Consider the following 15,847-nt stretch of genomic DNA (forward strand, 5'->3'; position numbering starts at 1 on the left):
AGGGAGGAAGTGAGGGGGAGATAGATAGAAACATCAATGATGAGAATCATTGATCCACTGCCTCCTGCACGGCCCCACACTGGGGATCGAGCCCCACAACCCCAGCCCGTGCCTTGACTAGGAATTAAACCATAATCTTCTGTTCACAGGTCGATGCTCAACCACTGAGCCATCCCAGCTGGGCTGCCCTCCTTTCTTTAGCTCTCTGCCCTGACAACCTCAGCCTGTCTTCACCATGTTTCTTCTCCTGGATGCAAAGTATTCCTCTTCAGCTTACCTTGGAGGAAGGCTTATTTTGATGATTTACCCAACTAACCATGACATCAGGTCCGCTGGGACAGAGGGGAAACTAAGCAAACAATCCTCTATGTCTGAGAAACAGCTGCTGGCCTTTTAATTTTTGAGGGGCTTGGCCAGCGGTGCTGTCTAAGCGAGGCCCTCTTCACCCACTGTCAGAGTCCATGGTGTTCCTGGGCTCAGCCTCGGGCCCTGCAGGCAGATGGCTTGTGACCCTGTGGAGGCGTCTTCCATCAGTTCCTCTGCGAGCCGTTCTTCATCTCTCCCACCCTCAGCCAGGTCTCCACTGTGACTCAGCAGCTGAAGTGCTTCGGCTTTGGTCAGTTTGTGGCTGTGAGTGGTTCGTTGCTGTGAGCGGTTCCCTGACCATCGCAGGGCTCTGTGGCTGCCTGGCGCTCTGATAGGTATTTTAACGTCTTGGCTTGCTTCTATCTCTGGAATGTTTCTCAGTGAGAAAGAGCGGCCCCACCTACATTTTCTCCTGTTGCTTTTTCTTAAAATGATTTTTCAAAAAAGAATAAATGGGAGGAGTCAGCCTCCCCGATGTAAAGACGCTATCTTGCAGTCAGGAAGACGACGTGGTCTTGGTTAGGTCAATGGAACAGAATAGAGAATCCAGAAACGGACCTAGCACATATGCCTGACTGATTTTTGACGAAAGTACTACAGTAAGTCAACGGAGTGAAAAAAAACTTATAGAACAAATGATGCTGCAGCAATTGGTCCATGACAGGAAAAATAGAAAATGAAGCATAAAAACAAAACCCTCAGCCTAAGTCTCACTCCTCAAGTAAAAAATGAACATAAGAACTTCAATTTAAACAAAATTACGAATTATCAAACGTCTAGAAAAAAAAAAGTGAGAAAATCTTAGGGATCCAGGGCTATGCAAAGAGTTTGACTCCAAAAGATGATCCCCCCTCAACCTCTCAAAAACAAAACAAAAACAAAACCAATACAAATAAATTTGATTCCACCAAAATCACAAATGTTTGCTCTGTGAAAGGCTGTTAAGGATGACAAGATTGGGAGAAAACCTTTGCAAACTCATCTCCTGTCAAGGACTGCTGTCTAGAATACATAAGTACTCTCAGACTGCAGCAGCAGAAAACAACTGGTTCGGTTAGAACAGTGGTTAGCAAACCTCGGCTCTCGAGCCACATGCGACTCTTTGGCCCTTTTAGTGTGGCTCTCCCACAAAATACCACGTACCCTAATTAAGTTAATAACAATGTCCCTACCTATATAAATAGTTTACGTTTAAAAAAATGTGGCTCTCAAAAGAAATTTCAATCGTTGTACTGTTGCTATTTGGCTCTGTTGTCTAACGAGTTTGCTGACCCCTGGGTTAGAACACGGGCAAACGACAAGAATAGATAATTCACCAAAGAAGCTATGCAGGTGGCAAAGAAGGTCACAGAAAGATGTGAAACAGCCATTAGGAAAATGCGGATTAAAACCACAATGCACCCTTATCAGAAAGGCTGAACTAAAACAAAGGCACAGAGAAACTGGGCCACTGATGGCAATGGACAGAGGTACCCACCCTGTGGGAAACAGCGGGGCAGCTTCTTAAACAACGAAGGATGCCAGTACCACGCACCCCGCAATGGCACTCCCCTCTCTGGACCCTCCCCCGTTTATTCAAGGGAGCAAGGCCTCCTCCAAGCGCCATCCACCTGGGGGAAATCAGAAAAACAATATCCGATAGTTCGCACCCAGGGCTTGCTCTGTGCCAGGCACTGTGCTAAGGCCCTGCTGAACATTGTCTCAGCTACAGACCTCTTGTCTGGGGGTGCGGTTCTTACCGTCACCCCCGCCAGCTAGAGGGGTACCCTGAGGCTCAGAGGCCGGTGCTCCAGCCCAGGCAGCTAGCACGTGGCAGCACCTGGATGGGAACCCTGGTGACCCAGATGAGAACCTGAGTCCTCACACTGTCATTGTCGCACGGTTCCCACGGGAATCGGGCCACAGAGCTGGAAGGCCGGCCGGCCGGCTTACAGGCTTACACCCGAGGCCGAGCTGCCTGCAGGGCTGGAGGCCGGTGGCTTCGTTATTGCCTGACTTTTCCTAATATCCCTGCCCCTTTCCTCCAGCCCGCGGCGGGGGTGGGGCCGGGAGTGCACGGAGAAGGCGGAGTCCCCTCCCTGGGCCCTCCCCTGGCTTTTAAGCGGCCGCGGGGGGCCGGAGCCTGCAGTCCGGGCTGGCCGGCTCCCGCCCAGCGGTCGCAGGGATGGCGGTGCTGGCGGTGCTGGCCAAGAAGGTGTGGTGCAGCCGGCGCCTGCTGGTGCTGCTGCTCGCGCCGCTGCTGCTGCTGCCCGTGGTGTTCGCCCTCCCGCCCCAGGTAATGCCCTTCCGACCGACCACCGACCCGCCTCCCGGGCAGCGCCACCCGCAGGACCCCCTTCCGCAGCTCAGACGCCGCCGGGAGCTGAGGTCCTAGGCTAGACAGAAGCCCCTCTAGCCCTCCTGCTGCTGTGAGCGTCCCTAACTCCTTCCCGCTTCCCCACCAGCTTTCTGCATCTTCTCACGTCTAGGGAACGACTTCTCCGCGTGGAGCGCTAACCACAGGGTGGTGCTGTCACACATCTCACCTGGCAATGACAATGAGCGCTTAACGCCGAGCTGTGTGACCCTGGGGCAAGTCTGTTCCAACACCTCTGGGGGAAATGATCCGCTGATCCACAGGGTTGCAGGGACTATTTTTAAAAAATATTTTTTTATTGACTTTTTTTTTTTTTTTTTTTTTACAAAGTGGAAGAGAGAGTTAGAAACATCGATCAGCTGCCTCCTGTACACCCGCGACTGGGGATGTGCCCGCAACCAAGGTACTTGCCCTAGACCGGAATCAAACCTGGGACCCTTCAGTCCTGAGCCAAACCGGTTTCGGCTGCAGTGACAACGCAGTCATACGCGTAACAACACACGCGTGCGATGGTGGTCCCCTGAGATTATAATGGAGCTGCAAAAATCCCCACTGCCCAAGGGACATGGAGCCCTCCTGATGGAACAAAACACCAGCCACGTTTAACAAACACGGGCTAGGAGCAAGGTGCAGCGGCGCTAAGTTTTGCCTTACATGTTTCCTCTCATTGAATCCTTTATTAAATTTAAATGTTTCGTTTTTTTAATTACAGTAGACATACAATAGGATACTAGTTTCAGGTGTCCAACCCAGCGATTATGTATGTGACTTATGAAGTGATCATAAATCTGTGCCCGTCCGCACGCATTTGTGGAGGTGCCGGTGTCGGTGAGCCGACTGCGCTGCCAAGCCCCATCAAAGTGCAGCGTGTGCCATTACGGACAGAACATGACGCTTGGTAATAAGCCACGATGCTTCTGGTGTGCGCGTTGACTTCTGTCCATGTAAGAAATGCGCAGGCCTGCAGGGAACTTTTTAATTGAATGTATTGGGGTGACCTCGGCTTGCAAAACCATACAGGGTTCAAGCGCACAATTCAATAAAACACCTGCACAATAAAACATCACACGCCCATCACCCCAAGCAGAGTCTCTTTCCATCCTCATTGCTTCCCCTCTTTGTTCACCTCCATCTGGTCCCTGCCCCTCTTCCCTTCTGGCTGTTGCCACACTGCTGCCTGTATCTATGTGTTACGCATATACTGTATGTTTTTTTTAACTAATCCCTTCACACTTTTTCATTCAGTTCCCCCACCCCGCTCCTCTACCACAGCTGCTAGTCTGTCCCATGGACCTATGTTTCCATGTTGTTCTTCGGTTTATTTTGTTCGCTGGATTTCAGATACAAGGGAGGTGGTGTGGCGTTTTTCTTTCTCCGACTAGCTTATTCCACGTAGCATAGTAATCTCCAGGTCCAACCATGCTGTGGCAAAAGGTATGATTTCCCTCTCTTTGTTTTTGGTTGTATAGTATTACATAGAGGATTTTTATGAGTCTATTTGAGCCAAACTGACGACAATTGCCGGGAAGCAGAATCTCAACAGATTGAGAAATGGTCTCCTTACAGTTTACTTTGTAGATGGGAACCAAAGGAGGAGGGACGTGAGCGGGTTACGTGGAATTCACTCGGTGGTAGATTGGGGAGGAGGGAGAGCAAAGCGGGGAAGTCTCTGAGATTGGACAGAGATGGAGAGACACATTCTTCCAATGGGTGGCTATGGGACAGGTAACAGTTAACATTGACAGCACAGAGAAGTCATTTGGAGAATAAGATAACAGGAGGGTTCTGTGGTCCGTGGTCTGGTGGGAAAGTAGGCCCTGAGGGGTCTGGAAAAGCAGGGAGATTACAGGTTCCAAAGGCATCTTATGGGATGTGCACAGAGGCGGCAGTCAGGTTCACTTGAGGTAACCGTGACCTTAGCCAAGGAAGCTGCATGCCCAGGACTTGGCTTCCAGCTGTGACTCACCTGCAGTTAGAATGTTTGTGTTCGGACCACCTTCTGTGGTTACATTCAGTCTGCGTGTGTAAGCCTCCATGCGGGCCTCCCCAGAGCTGGTCAGGGCTAGCAGGAGGCCCCGTTTCCATACTAGACTGTACTTGTCATTGCTGTTTGGAGTGTGTACTTTTTCTACTTGTGAAAAGAAGTTTGCATCCTGGCCGGGCGGCTCGGTTGGTTGGAGTGTTGTTCTGTACACCGAAAGGTGGCAGGTGCAATCCCGGTTGCGGCTTCTTGACATGGAAAAGAAAAACAATAAATGCTGGAAAGGATTTAGGTCACTTTTTCAAAAAGCATTCCATCCTAAGCCACTTGCTGGCCTCAGGACCGTGGGCCAGCTTCCTTTCTTCATTGGCTCACACTGTTGCTGCCTGTAAAAGGGGGCGGTCCCCTTGCCGGTTTTAAGAACTGAGATGAGAGGGTGGAGGGAGGAAGTTGCGGGATGGGTCTGCTATGTCTCAGTGAAGCTCCAGGGAAGCAGAGATGAAACGCACAGGGTTTCTCTCCTCAGCAGAGGGCTCTGGAAGCTTCTTTCTCTCTCTACTTTGCCCTCTAACAAGATCTGCGAACCCAGAGGCAGATCCAGGTGTTATGAGGTCTGAAGTGTGTAGCATTGGATGGGCTCTATTTAAGAAAAAGCATACGGATTACACATGCACGATTGAGTATGAGGTTTGGGAAGGAGGGGTGAGGCTTAAAACGTCATTAGCTGTGCATTGAATCTGCTTCCCTGTGAAGCCCAGAATGCACGGCAAACAGAAATGCCTTTAGCACCTGCCGGGTGGTAGCTGGGTGACCAAGATTTCTTACGGAGTGCTTGATTCTTACTATGTGCCAGGCACCAAGCTAAGAGCTTCCCAGGTGTTGTTCTATAACCAAGGAGGCAGCTGCTGTTAGCATGGCTATGGGACGCGTGAGCAAATGGAAGCTCAGCAAGGTTAAGCGACTTGCCCAAGGTCACACAGCCTATACAAGGCCAAGAATTCAAGGTCTGGCCGAAACTGGTTTGGCTCAGAGGATAGAGCTGAAGTGTCCAGAATTTGATTCCGGTCAAGGGCATGTACCTTGGTTGCAGGCACATCCCCAGAAGGGGGCGTGCAAGAGGCAGCTGATCGATGACTCTGGCATTGATGTTTCTAACTATCTTTCTCCCTTCCTCCCTGTAAAAAGTCAATAATATATATATATATATATATATATATATATATATATATATATATATATATATATATTAAAGAATGCAAGGTCTGTACTTCCTTTTTCTCTTCCTTTTAAAATTAAATTTATTGGGGTGACACTGGTTAAGAGGACCATATAGGTTTCAGATGTGGGTTTCTATGTTATAAGATCTGTTTCTTATACTGTGTGCCCACCACCCAAAGTCAAACAAATCTTCTCTTGTCACCATATATGAGGGTCCCCTTTACCCCTCCTTTCCTCTGGCAACCACCATACTGCTGTTTGTGTTCACGCGTTTCAGTTTTATATCCCACCTATGAGCAAAATCCTACAGTTCTTAGCTTTTTCTGAGCGACTTACTTCCCTTAGCGTCGTATTCTCAAGGTCCACCCATCTCGTTGCAAATGGCAGTTTTTCAGCCTTTCTTATGGCCGAGTAGTATTCCTTTGTGAAATATACCACATCTTCTTTTTCCAGTCCTCTATCGCAGGACACTTAGGTTATTTCCATGTCTTGGTCACCGTGAATAATGCTGCAATGAACCTAGTGGTGCATGTGTCTTTGTGAATACATGTTTTCACGTTTTCCGGGTATATAGCCAGGAGAAGGGATTGCTAGATCATGTGGTAGCTCTATTCTTAATTTTTTTTGAGGAATTGTCAGACTGCTTTCCATAGTGGTTGTTCCAGTCTACATCCCCAGCAACAGTGAATGAGGGTTCCCTTTTTCCTCACAACCTCTCCAACTCTTGTTGCTTGAACATGAACGTACCAGACACTGAATAACTATACAAATTAATAAGCGTCATGCAAATAAACCTATTTTTCTTGTTCTCCGAAAGCCAAATATTTCCTGTTGTGCACACCAAACAAGTCAGTCCAAGACTAATGACGTGGCCATCGGCTGCTAAAATATTCGCTGCTAGAATAAGTGGGGAGAAATGGTGTGCCTTCGCGTAAGGCACGAAGGGAAATGAGTGCCACAGGATTGTAGTAAACAGTCATTAGCAAACGTTGTAGTTTGTTATTAATAATTATATATAACAGGATATTGCAAAAATTAAGTTTTATTAAAATGTTTCTTACCATTATATTTGCTGGGCCAAAAAAATATTCATTGTGGGCTGCATATGGCCTGCGGGCCGTGAGTTTGACATGTTTGGCATACTTAATAAATTATAGACATTTATCACTATTACACTTTTGGAGTTAATAACTGACATGTTTCTCAATCCAATGCACAATGTGAACAAAAGCGTCCTTATAGAACATTGCTGTTTTTATTGATCTGTGACATACATTTAGAACAAACAGAGTGGATTTGCTAGGTAAACATAGCTTCAAGACAATCTGGGTAATCTTAAACACCGTTAACTTCTCCAAAGTCTGGTGCTTTGACCAAAATATGCTGGCTGTGCATATGCAGCTTCAAGGGAAGTGTCCTCAATGCCTGCACCTATTTCCAATATCAGATTGCCACTCCTAAGCCTCTCTCACACAGAAATTCTGGAAGCACCCAGGCAGGTTGTACTGCACACATATGGGTTCCCAAAAACTTATGCAAAATTGCAGATATCAGATCAGCAAAGAAGTTTAAGATGCTCTGGCATTTACCCTAGGCCCCTATTTGGGTCTGTACTACCATCCACATGGACACATCCCAAAGCAAGTCTGCTGGCGGCCAGCCTCAATACCTTTGCACAGTTAGAAGGGGCCCTTCCTCAGGCGGATTGAGCCCCGAACTAGAGTGTGTGGTTCTTAGTTGGGTTTTCCAGCTGGATGACGGCTCCAGGAGACTGTTGCTCTGAGGTCCTAGGAGTCTGTTTGTCGAATGGGTTGGTTCTTGTGCACCTGTTCCCCGGGTGACTGGTGAGCTGGTCTGCAGGGAGACCCGGGTTACTCTGAAGGGCAGATGGGTGGGGGAGGAGCTATTCTTACATTATGTCTCCTGGCTCTGCACGCTGTCCACAGGGACAGAAAGGAGTGGCTGCACTTCTGGAACGCAGTGGTGGGAGTTTCCAGCACCATTAGGGTCCTGGCTCTTGCTATGAAGAGTGCTGGAGGCTTAGGAACTCAGGACACTGCTGGAGGGATGGCCTCAGCTTTCAAAAAATGGCCATCCTGGCAGTGGAGGTTTGGGGACTGGCCTTGGACAGCTAGTAGGGACAGCTGAGTCTATTAAAGCAGGCTTGGAAATAAATACCAACCTCGTGTGTTTGCAGAGAAATCTTGCCCTAATAATAATAATAATAATAATCCTATCTAATAAAAGAGTAATATGCAAATTGACCATCATTCCAACACACAAGATGGCCAACCTCCTGTGGTCAAAGATGGCTGCCCCCATATAGATACAAGATGGCCTCTACAAGATGGCCAGCAGGGGAGGGCAGTTGTGGGAGATCAGGCCAGCAAGGAAAGGCAGTTGGGAGAGACCAGGCCTGCAGGGAGGGCAGTTAAGGGTGACCAGGCCTGCAGGGGAGGGTAGTTGGGGGCCTGGTGGTTCTCAGTGGTTAGGGCATTGGCCAACGCATCTAAGGGTCATGGGTTCGATTCCTGGTCAAAGGCACGTACCTGAGTTGCAGGTTCATTCCTGGCCCTAGTCAGGGAATGTATGGAAGGCAACCAATCACTGTGAAGGTTATTCTGATTATCGGTGGACCCACCATTACCTGTACAAGAGGAAGGCATGGAGGTCAGAGTTGGAAGGGAAGGCAGCCTGTAGAAGCTGGAAGGCCAGGGATAATCTCTTCCAGACCCTCCAGAAGGAGCCAACTGCAAGAACCACTTGACTTCAACCCGTGAGAAGGATGCAGACTTCCGGCCTGTGGAACTGTGGGAGAATAGCTTTGAGTCCTTTCGGTTCTTCAAGCCTGCCAAGCTTGCTGCTGCCTCAGGGCCTTTGCACTTGCTGTCTGCTTGAATGAGTTGGATCCTTCTGATCATTCAGGTTTCAGCTCCAATGGTACTTCCTCCGAGGAGGGCTCCCTTCTCAGGAACACGTGCCCTTCTTACCCACAAAACTCTTTTTAAAACAGCCTCCTTCGTGGCTCACCCTAATCGGAAACGATCGTCGTTTGTTCATTGTCTGCCTCCTCCACTCAGCTGTGAGCAATTCAAGGGCCGGGCCCCGGCATCCCCAGTGCCCAGGACAGCATCTGACTCACAGTAGGCATTCAGTACATAAGGGAAGGAATGAATCTGAACTCGAACCCAGGTAGCTCTGGTTTCAGAAGACATGCACTTCTTAAAACCCTAGACGACTACGCATTCACGTGGGAGCTCTGAGCTGGAACAGCGTTCCCAGCCCTTTCGTTTTTCGGCTGGGAAGACTGAAGCCTGGAGCGTAGGGGGACTATTCCCAGTCTCCAAAGCCAGGTGGTCCCACCACCCTCACCTGTGCCCCCACCCTGCTGTGACCCATTGCTCACACAGACCCCTGGGCCTCGGAGCGGCTCCTCTGAGGTCCTGCCAACTTTCCGCTTCCTCAGAGCTCCTGCCAGGTGTGTAAACAGGCTGACACGATTCCCCGTGATGCGGTGGGGACCAAGATAATGTTTCCTGACCGGGCTCCGCAGGACAGTGCCCTCTGGACTGAGGAGCAGCGTTTTCTGACACCCCGGACACGGAAGACACAGAGTGAGCACCCTCGCGAGGCTTGACACGCCATACGCGTGTGCTTGAACCACTCCCTCCCGCTGAGGTCCAGGGAAGAGACAAAGAGCCACACGGCCTTCTGGCAAGGCACTGCCCTTCCCCAGCCTCGATTTCCCTCTACAAAGTGGGCAGCGATGAGAGTGTCCGATGCCTCGCAGGGGCTCGGTAAAAAACGGTGGCGGCGGCTGTTATCTGCAGAATAGGAGCGCCAGGCTCCTGGCTCTGCCTGCCTGTCCCTGGAATTCTCAGGGTGGGAAAGGCAGTCGGTGGGAATGAACCTGTGCCAGCGGGAGGTGGGCACTGATACCCAGAACAGAACGTGGTCCCAGCTGGATAAAAACACTGGGAAAGGGCTGAGAAGGCCAGCATGCCCCTGCCAGGCAGCCCCCTGCCCCGTCCAGTCCCCGTGGCCTGCCTCTCCCTCGGGCACCCTCAGCAGCCATCTGGGCTACAAAAGGAATTCCATTTCAACAGCACTGAACTCTCCTGCAGGAATGTGCCGGTCCCTGCAGGAAGTGAACTCCAGGGGGTTGGTTGGTGTCCTGGGCCACAGGCCTTATCATGCCCTCTCCTCCTCCCCCAAGGGCCCTCCTAAGAGCCATAGGCAGCACCTCTCTCGTGCGTATCGGTGATGTTTGTAGAGGGCTGAACAGATGTTGGCTGCCTTCATGGACAGATCGCCTACTGTGTTCTGAGCTCTGGGAAGCGCTTTCCATCAGTGGTTCGCAAGCATTTTGCCCCCCAGGGGACCTTGGCCGATGTCTGGAGATATTTTTTATGGTCACAATTGGCAGGAGGAGGAAGGTTCTACTGGTATCTCATGGGAAGAGGCTGGGGCTGCTGCTAAACACCCCACAACCAAAGGGCCAGCCCCACCACAAGGAGTTATCCAGCCGCAGATGTCAGTGGTGCCGAGGCTGGGAACCCCTATCCTAAACGCATTCATTCCCTCGATGCCCCCAACAAGACTGTGAGGCAGGCACGGTCAGGCCCCACTTCCTGTCAAGGAAACTGGGCCCGGGAGGGAGATGCTTATGTCTGGGCACACAGCCTGGCAGAAGGCTTCCAGGGTGGCGAGGATTTAGAAACGGGGGGCATTTCAGGCAAGACAAACCACCCTGGCCTCCCAGCTGGGCTCAGAGACCAGCACTGGGCTCCGCTGGACAGAGCTGGCGGCCCCTCTGCCCTCTGGGCTTGTGGTGGGCGGGGACCGTGTCTGTCCCTTGCGTGAGAGAAGTTACTGGAGCTCACGTTCTGCTGCCACTCGCAGCCCCGATTGGATTGTCCCCTCCGTTTCACACGGGGATTTCACACGGGCCCGCTAGCACCTTTCTCGGGAGGGCTGGGGGTGAGGGGGAGAGGGGACAGTTCTTCCTGCTGCTTTTAACCACGAACTGCCCCTCTCTGCTGCCCCCTTGGGCTTCTCTGGAAAGGGCTAGGGCTCATGGTGCTGGCAGAGTCCAAATCGCAGTGCAAGCAGTTTTCTGAGACGTGAGTCCTGGGAACATGGCCTGCTGTGCTCACACCAGGAGGAGCCCTGAGTGGGGCTTTACATGCACCCCCTCCCACCCCCTGGTGGGACTGAGATGCCCTTTGGAAGGGACACGGGGGCCAGAGAGGGGAAGGAGCTGTCCAAGGTCACACAGTGAGTTGGCCTTTCCCCCCCCCCCCCCTCTTTTTCTGAACAACTTGTTTTGTTCTCCTGGGGCTGAGCCAGGCTGCAGGGGGCTCCTGCATCCAGCGGGGCGCCCACCCAGCCCCACCCCACTGTTTGGCTCAGGAATGGTTAGTGAGGCCTGGGCAGCTGTGGCATGTGAGCCACCCAGGGAACACTTTTAATGAATGGCCCCGAGAACTTGAAGTTGTACTTGAACTTGTACATCATCTGCTAATGAGTCCAGCGGACTACGCCCTCCAGTCCAGAGGAAAGTGGGGGGACAGGGGTGACTGGTCTTCTGGGGCAAGTCACACTCTCTACTGTCTCCTCTTTTCTCCCTGGAGTCTTAGGCCCAAATGGGTACAGGTGGGTGGCATCGAACTGCTTTCTCGGAGTGTTTTCAGGGTAGGGGGGGCCCCGGTTGGAAGTCAGAGACCAGACTCCGGAATTGCCCCACTTGTTTCCCTCTGAGCCACCCTGGGCTAGTTTCCGGCTCCTCCCTCCATGCCTCAGTGTCCTCGTCCGGAAAGTGCCACACTGCAGTCAGCTCCGCTCCTCTCTGAGGCTAAGCAGACCAGAGGGAATGCAAAGGGGCCTTTCTGTAAAGCAGCTGTCCTTTCGTTTCCTTTGATCGGTGAGCTAATGCAGGTGGAAGGCACGGCTTGGTGCCTGGCCAGCATACGCCCTCAATAAAAGGTAGCTTTCCTACTCTCCCTCGCATTCCTACGAGGGCAGTGTGACCTTGGGGAAGTCGCTCAAGCTCTCTGAGCCTCATGTGAACTGGGGACAGCAGGCACAGCTGCCTCATGGGGCTGTGGGTGGAGGTTAACAAGGGAGACCCTGGGAGCCATTCCTGCTCCATAGTAAGCGCTCAGTGCCTGCAAATGCTGGCATTGCTCTGAGGCAAGGGGGACAGTTTTCTTGATGGGGAGGAGCCCCCAGAATCACAGGGCTTTCAAAGCAGGGCCCCTCCATTCCCACAGACAGAGGCTCAGAAAGGCACCGGTCTGTCCAAAGCTTGCAGCTTGTGAGTGGCGGACTGTGTGACTCCGAGGGGCCTTGTCACCTGAGCCTCAGCTGGACGCATATAACTCTTTTTTCTTTTCTTTTTTTTTTAAAGTTTTTTTTTTTTTTTTTTAAGAGAGAAAGGAAAAGCTGCCTCCTGCACACCCCACACTGGGGATCAAGCCTGCAACCCAGGCATGTGCCCTTGACGGAATCAAACCCGGGACCCTCAGTCTGAAAGCTGATGTTCTATCCATTGAGCCAAACCAGCTAGGCAGAGGTTGCAATTCCTATCGTCATCATCACCATCTCCATTTTACAGATAAGGAAACCGAGGCACAGCATTACGTCACTCACTCCAGGAAGTGGCAGAGGCAGGATTTGAACCCAGGCACTCTGGCACCTGCTGCCAAGCTCGTCCCTCTGCTTCTTGGCATCGGGTCCAGGCTTCAGCCCCCTTCTCCTAGCTCCCTGTCCCGATCCCAGCAGCTTCTGCTTCCCCGGCGCTGGCCATCTTCCTGGCGCTGTCCCACCCTGGGGACTGGGATGCCATCATCCCTCAGTTACCCATGAGCAAACTGGGGCTCCGAGCCAGGGAGCCATCTGCCCAAGGTCACTCACACCAGTGATGGGGCCTAAGCCATGATACTTCCAACCCTGGAGACCCCGGAGACCCCGGAGGCTTTGACCCAGCGTGGTGCCAGCCCTGGGCTGAGGGAGGTGAGGGGATACTGAGCCGTTTAAAGCATGGCTTCTGCCTTTCTAGAGTTCAAAGTTCAGGGCTTCCCACAGGTCTCTAGTGGGCAGCTGGCCCCAGACCTGCTCCCCAGAGAGCCTGGCATGGAGTCACCAGGGCCTGCCAAGAGCCCTGGGTGCAGCCCTGTGCCTGACAACTATGCCTGCTGCTGCCCGTCAGGGAGCGGGCTGGGGGAAAAGGATGGGAGTGGATAAAGTTTCCAGATCGGGTGTCAGAGAACAGACCACTTCTCTTTCTGTCCTGAGTGAGTGAAGGGGGCAAGCTTGGGGCAATGGGAGGAAAGATGCCTTGTGTCTGCCTGAAAGTCATTTCCCAGCTCAAAAATTAACTGCCTGATAAAGCATTTTCTTCTCCCGTGTCTCCCCCCCCCCCCCCCCCCCGCCCCTTACCTCGTGTGCTTACCTGCAGACTTTAATCCCTGTGGTAGTGGACCGGCTAAGCCCGAGAAGCTGGGATTTCTTTGGCGGGAGTGGGGGATTATGGGCTTCCTGTGAGAAATGTCTGGGCTGGGGTGCATGAATAGGGCTGCTCAGGGACTGTGGGAACCTTCCTTTCTTGCTCCCAACCAGGGCCAGGACTCGAGCAGGCCCAGTGAGGGGGGCTCATTGTCGGGGTTGTGCACCTGCCTTCCCCTGGCCTCAGCCCTGCCTCCCACTCCTGCTGCACAGTGGGCTTCAAGATCAAGCAAGTCCTTGCCTCTGACCCGAGGCGTGACCGCAGGCAAGCCACTTTCCCTCTCCCAGCAATCATTGTACCGGGGTTAGATCAGACAGGATTTCTCAGCCTAGGCACTACTGACATTGACCCTATTGGGAAAGAATAATTCTCCATGTGGGGCTGTCCTGGGCACGTCAGGAAGTTTAGTAGCATCCCTGGCCTCTATCACTAGATTTCTCCCCTTTAATCATGACTACCAAAATGTCCCCAGGCACACATCCCCGGGGGACAAAGTCACTCCCTGTTGAGAACCTTGGGATTAAATGATCTCAGACTCAGTCTAGCTGTCATATTTTAAGGCTTTCTTTTTTAAGATTTAAGAAGAATATTTAAGAAATTGAACTTGAATTATTAATAACCAAGTACATTAGTATTTGATTATTAATAATTTATTCAGCCCGGCCAGCATGGCTCAGTGGTTGAGCATCGACCTATGAACCAGGAGGTCAAGGTTCGATTCCCAGTCAAGGCACATGCCCAGTTTGCAGGCTTGATCCCCATGCAGGAGGCAGGCAATCAGTGATTCTCCCTCATCACTTACGTTTCTATCTCAGTCCCTCTCCCTTCCTCTCTGAAATCAATAAAAATATATTTTAAAAAATAATAATTCATCCAACTTAATAGCTCATATTTATTGAGCATTCCCATGTGTCCATCACTGGGTCAGTGGTTAACTTACATAAAATAATTCACCCTCCGAGGTAGGCACTATCATCGTGTGCCTACAGCAAGTAAGGAAATGAGGGTGAGGGCATTAAGTAACTGGCCCAGGATTGCACGGCCAGAGTGTGGAAGGTTTATCTGATTCCAGAACACTTGGTGCTTCTACTGTGCATGTTCAACATAGAAAGGTTAGGAAATATAGTACTTCCTGAGGACCACCCTGCGGGGGGAAGGCACTTCTGCTTTGAGTTGGAGGGACTCAGACTTTTCTATTCTACCCACTTTTCTAAAGCAGCCTGACAACAGCATCCCAGGGTAACAAAGGGAGAAGAACACGCCATATTTGATGAGAAGGGCAGACCACAGCCCCACCCCCGGTGTGTGAAGAACAGGTGACAATGGCGGTGGGATATGGACCAAATGGCAGAAGGAAACCAAGGGTGGGCTGTACACGCTCTGCAGCCACCAGGCAGGATGCAGACTTCTCCAGACATACTGTTCAGCTCCCGAGCTCTTCCCAATCCTGGCAGAGCCTGGAGACTACCGGGGCGGGGGGGGGGGGGGGGGGGGGCGGGGGGGGTGAAGGGGAGGGGGGGAGTCGCTGAGACACACGTTTCAGAACAGAGTTCAGGTAAACTAAAGGAGGAGGCTCAGAGCCCCTTGGGGAGATGCAGGATATCGGAAGGCGGGTGGAAGACAGAGGATGGACAATGATCAGTAAATCATTGTAATAGGGTTTGAGTTTCCTTTCTCAGTCAGACTAAGAGACGTGAAAACTCAGAGAACCTCAAAGAACTGCGACATTCTTGGGTCTTCACACTGAGTCTCCACAGTGAGCCCAACGCTTAGCGTGGAGACTCATTCCAGGGCCGTGCCGGTGACCAGGGATTCTGCGATGACCAACAGTGCTGATGGGTAGGCACCTGCCGTCAGCTTCCTCCCAGCCCCTCTCCCCACATTTGCCTCTGACAAAGAATGGGTCTGAGAGGAGTAGCCCTAATCCTGTGATGAATGGGACCCACAAAAAGACAGGGTGAGAAATAAGAAGAAAGGGGACATCAAATGAAAATAAAGAATAAATACTGAAGAGCTGTGCTATGAAGTTGGAGAAAACTACTAAACAGATATTTCTCCATGATATTACAAAAAATAAATAAACAAAATAAAAATAAATCATTTCGGTGGGATTCTCAGTGATGTAGACAACCCCAGATTATTATTCTCCATTTCCAGATGAACAAACTCACGCTCAGAGGCGTCAGCGACTTGCCACAAAAAGTCAGTAGGAAAACCACTATGGCCAGGCCTCCTTGGCCCCGAGGCCCGAATTCTCTAGAGCAGCTCTGTCCAGCAGAACTTTCTGCGATGATGGAAATGTCCCATATTCTCTGTCCAGAATGGTGGACACAAGTCTCATGTGGCTGCTGAGCTCTTGAACTGTGGCTCGTGTGACTGAGAAGCTGGAATTCTGCATTTCATTGAGGTGGAATGGGTT

General features: G+C 51.4%; 1 protein-coding gene across 4 annotated transcripts in view; it reads left to right on the forward strand.

Annotated features, from left to right (window-relative positions):
- Positions 1 to 2,498: 2,498 nt before the first annotated feature.
- The window catches only part of SLC13A3 (solute carrier family 13 member 3), a 52,219-nt gene continuing 38,870 nt past the window's right edge, over positions 2,499 to 15,847 (forward strand). For 2 of the 4 annotated variants that reach the window (XM_084887489.1, XM_084887490.1), the window contains exon 1: positions 2,499 to 2,641. In XM_084887489.1, the coding sequence (XP_084743615.1) occupies positions 2,531 to 2,641 (111 nt within the window). In that variant the 5' untranslated portion in view covers positions 2,499 to 2,530. The remainder of the gene's footprint in view (positions 2,642 to 15,847) is intronic. The other 2 variants (XR_014795299.1, XM_084887491.1) reach the window with 2 other exon arrangements.

Source organism: Pipistrellus hanaki (genome assembly GCF_964339955.1).
Source record: "Pipistrellus hanaki genome assembly, chromosome: 6".
NCBI lineage: Eukaryota > Metazoa > Chordata > Mammalia > Chiroptera > Vespertilionidae > Pipistrellus > Pipistrellus hanaki.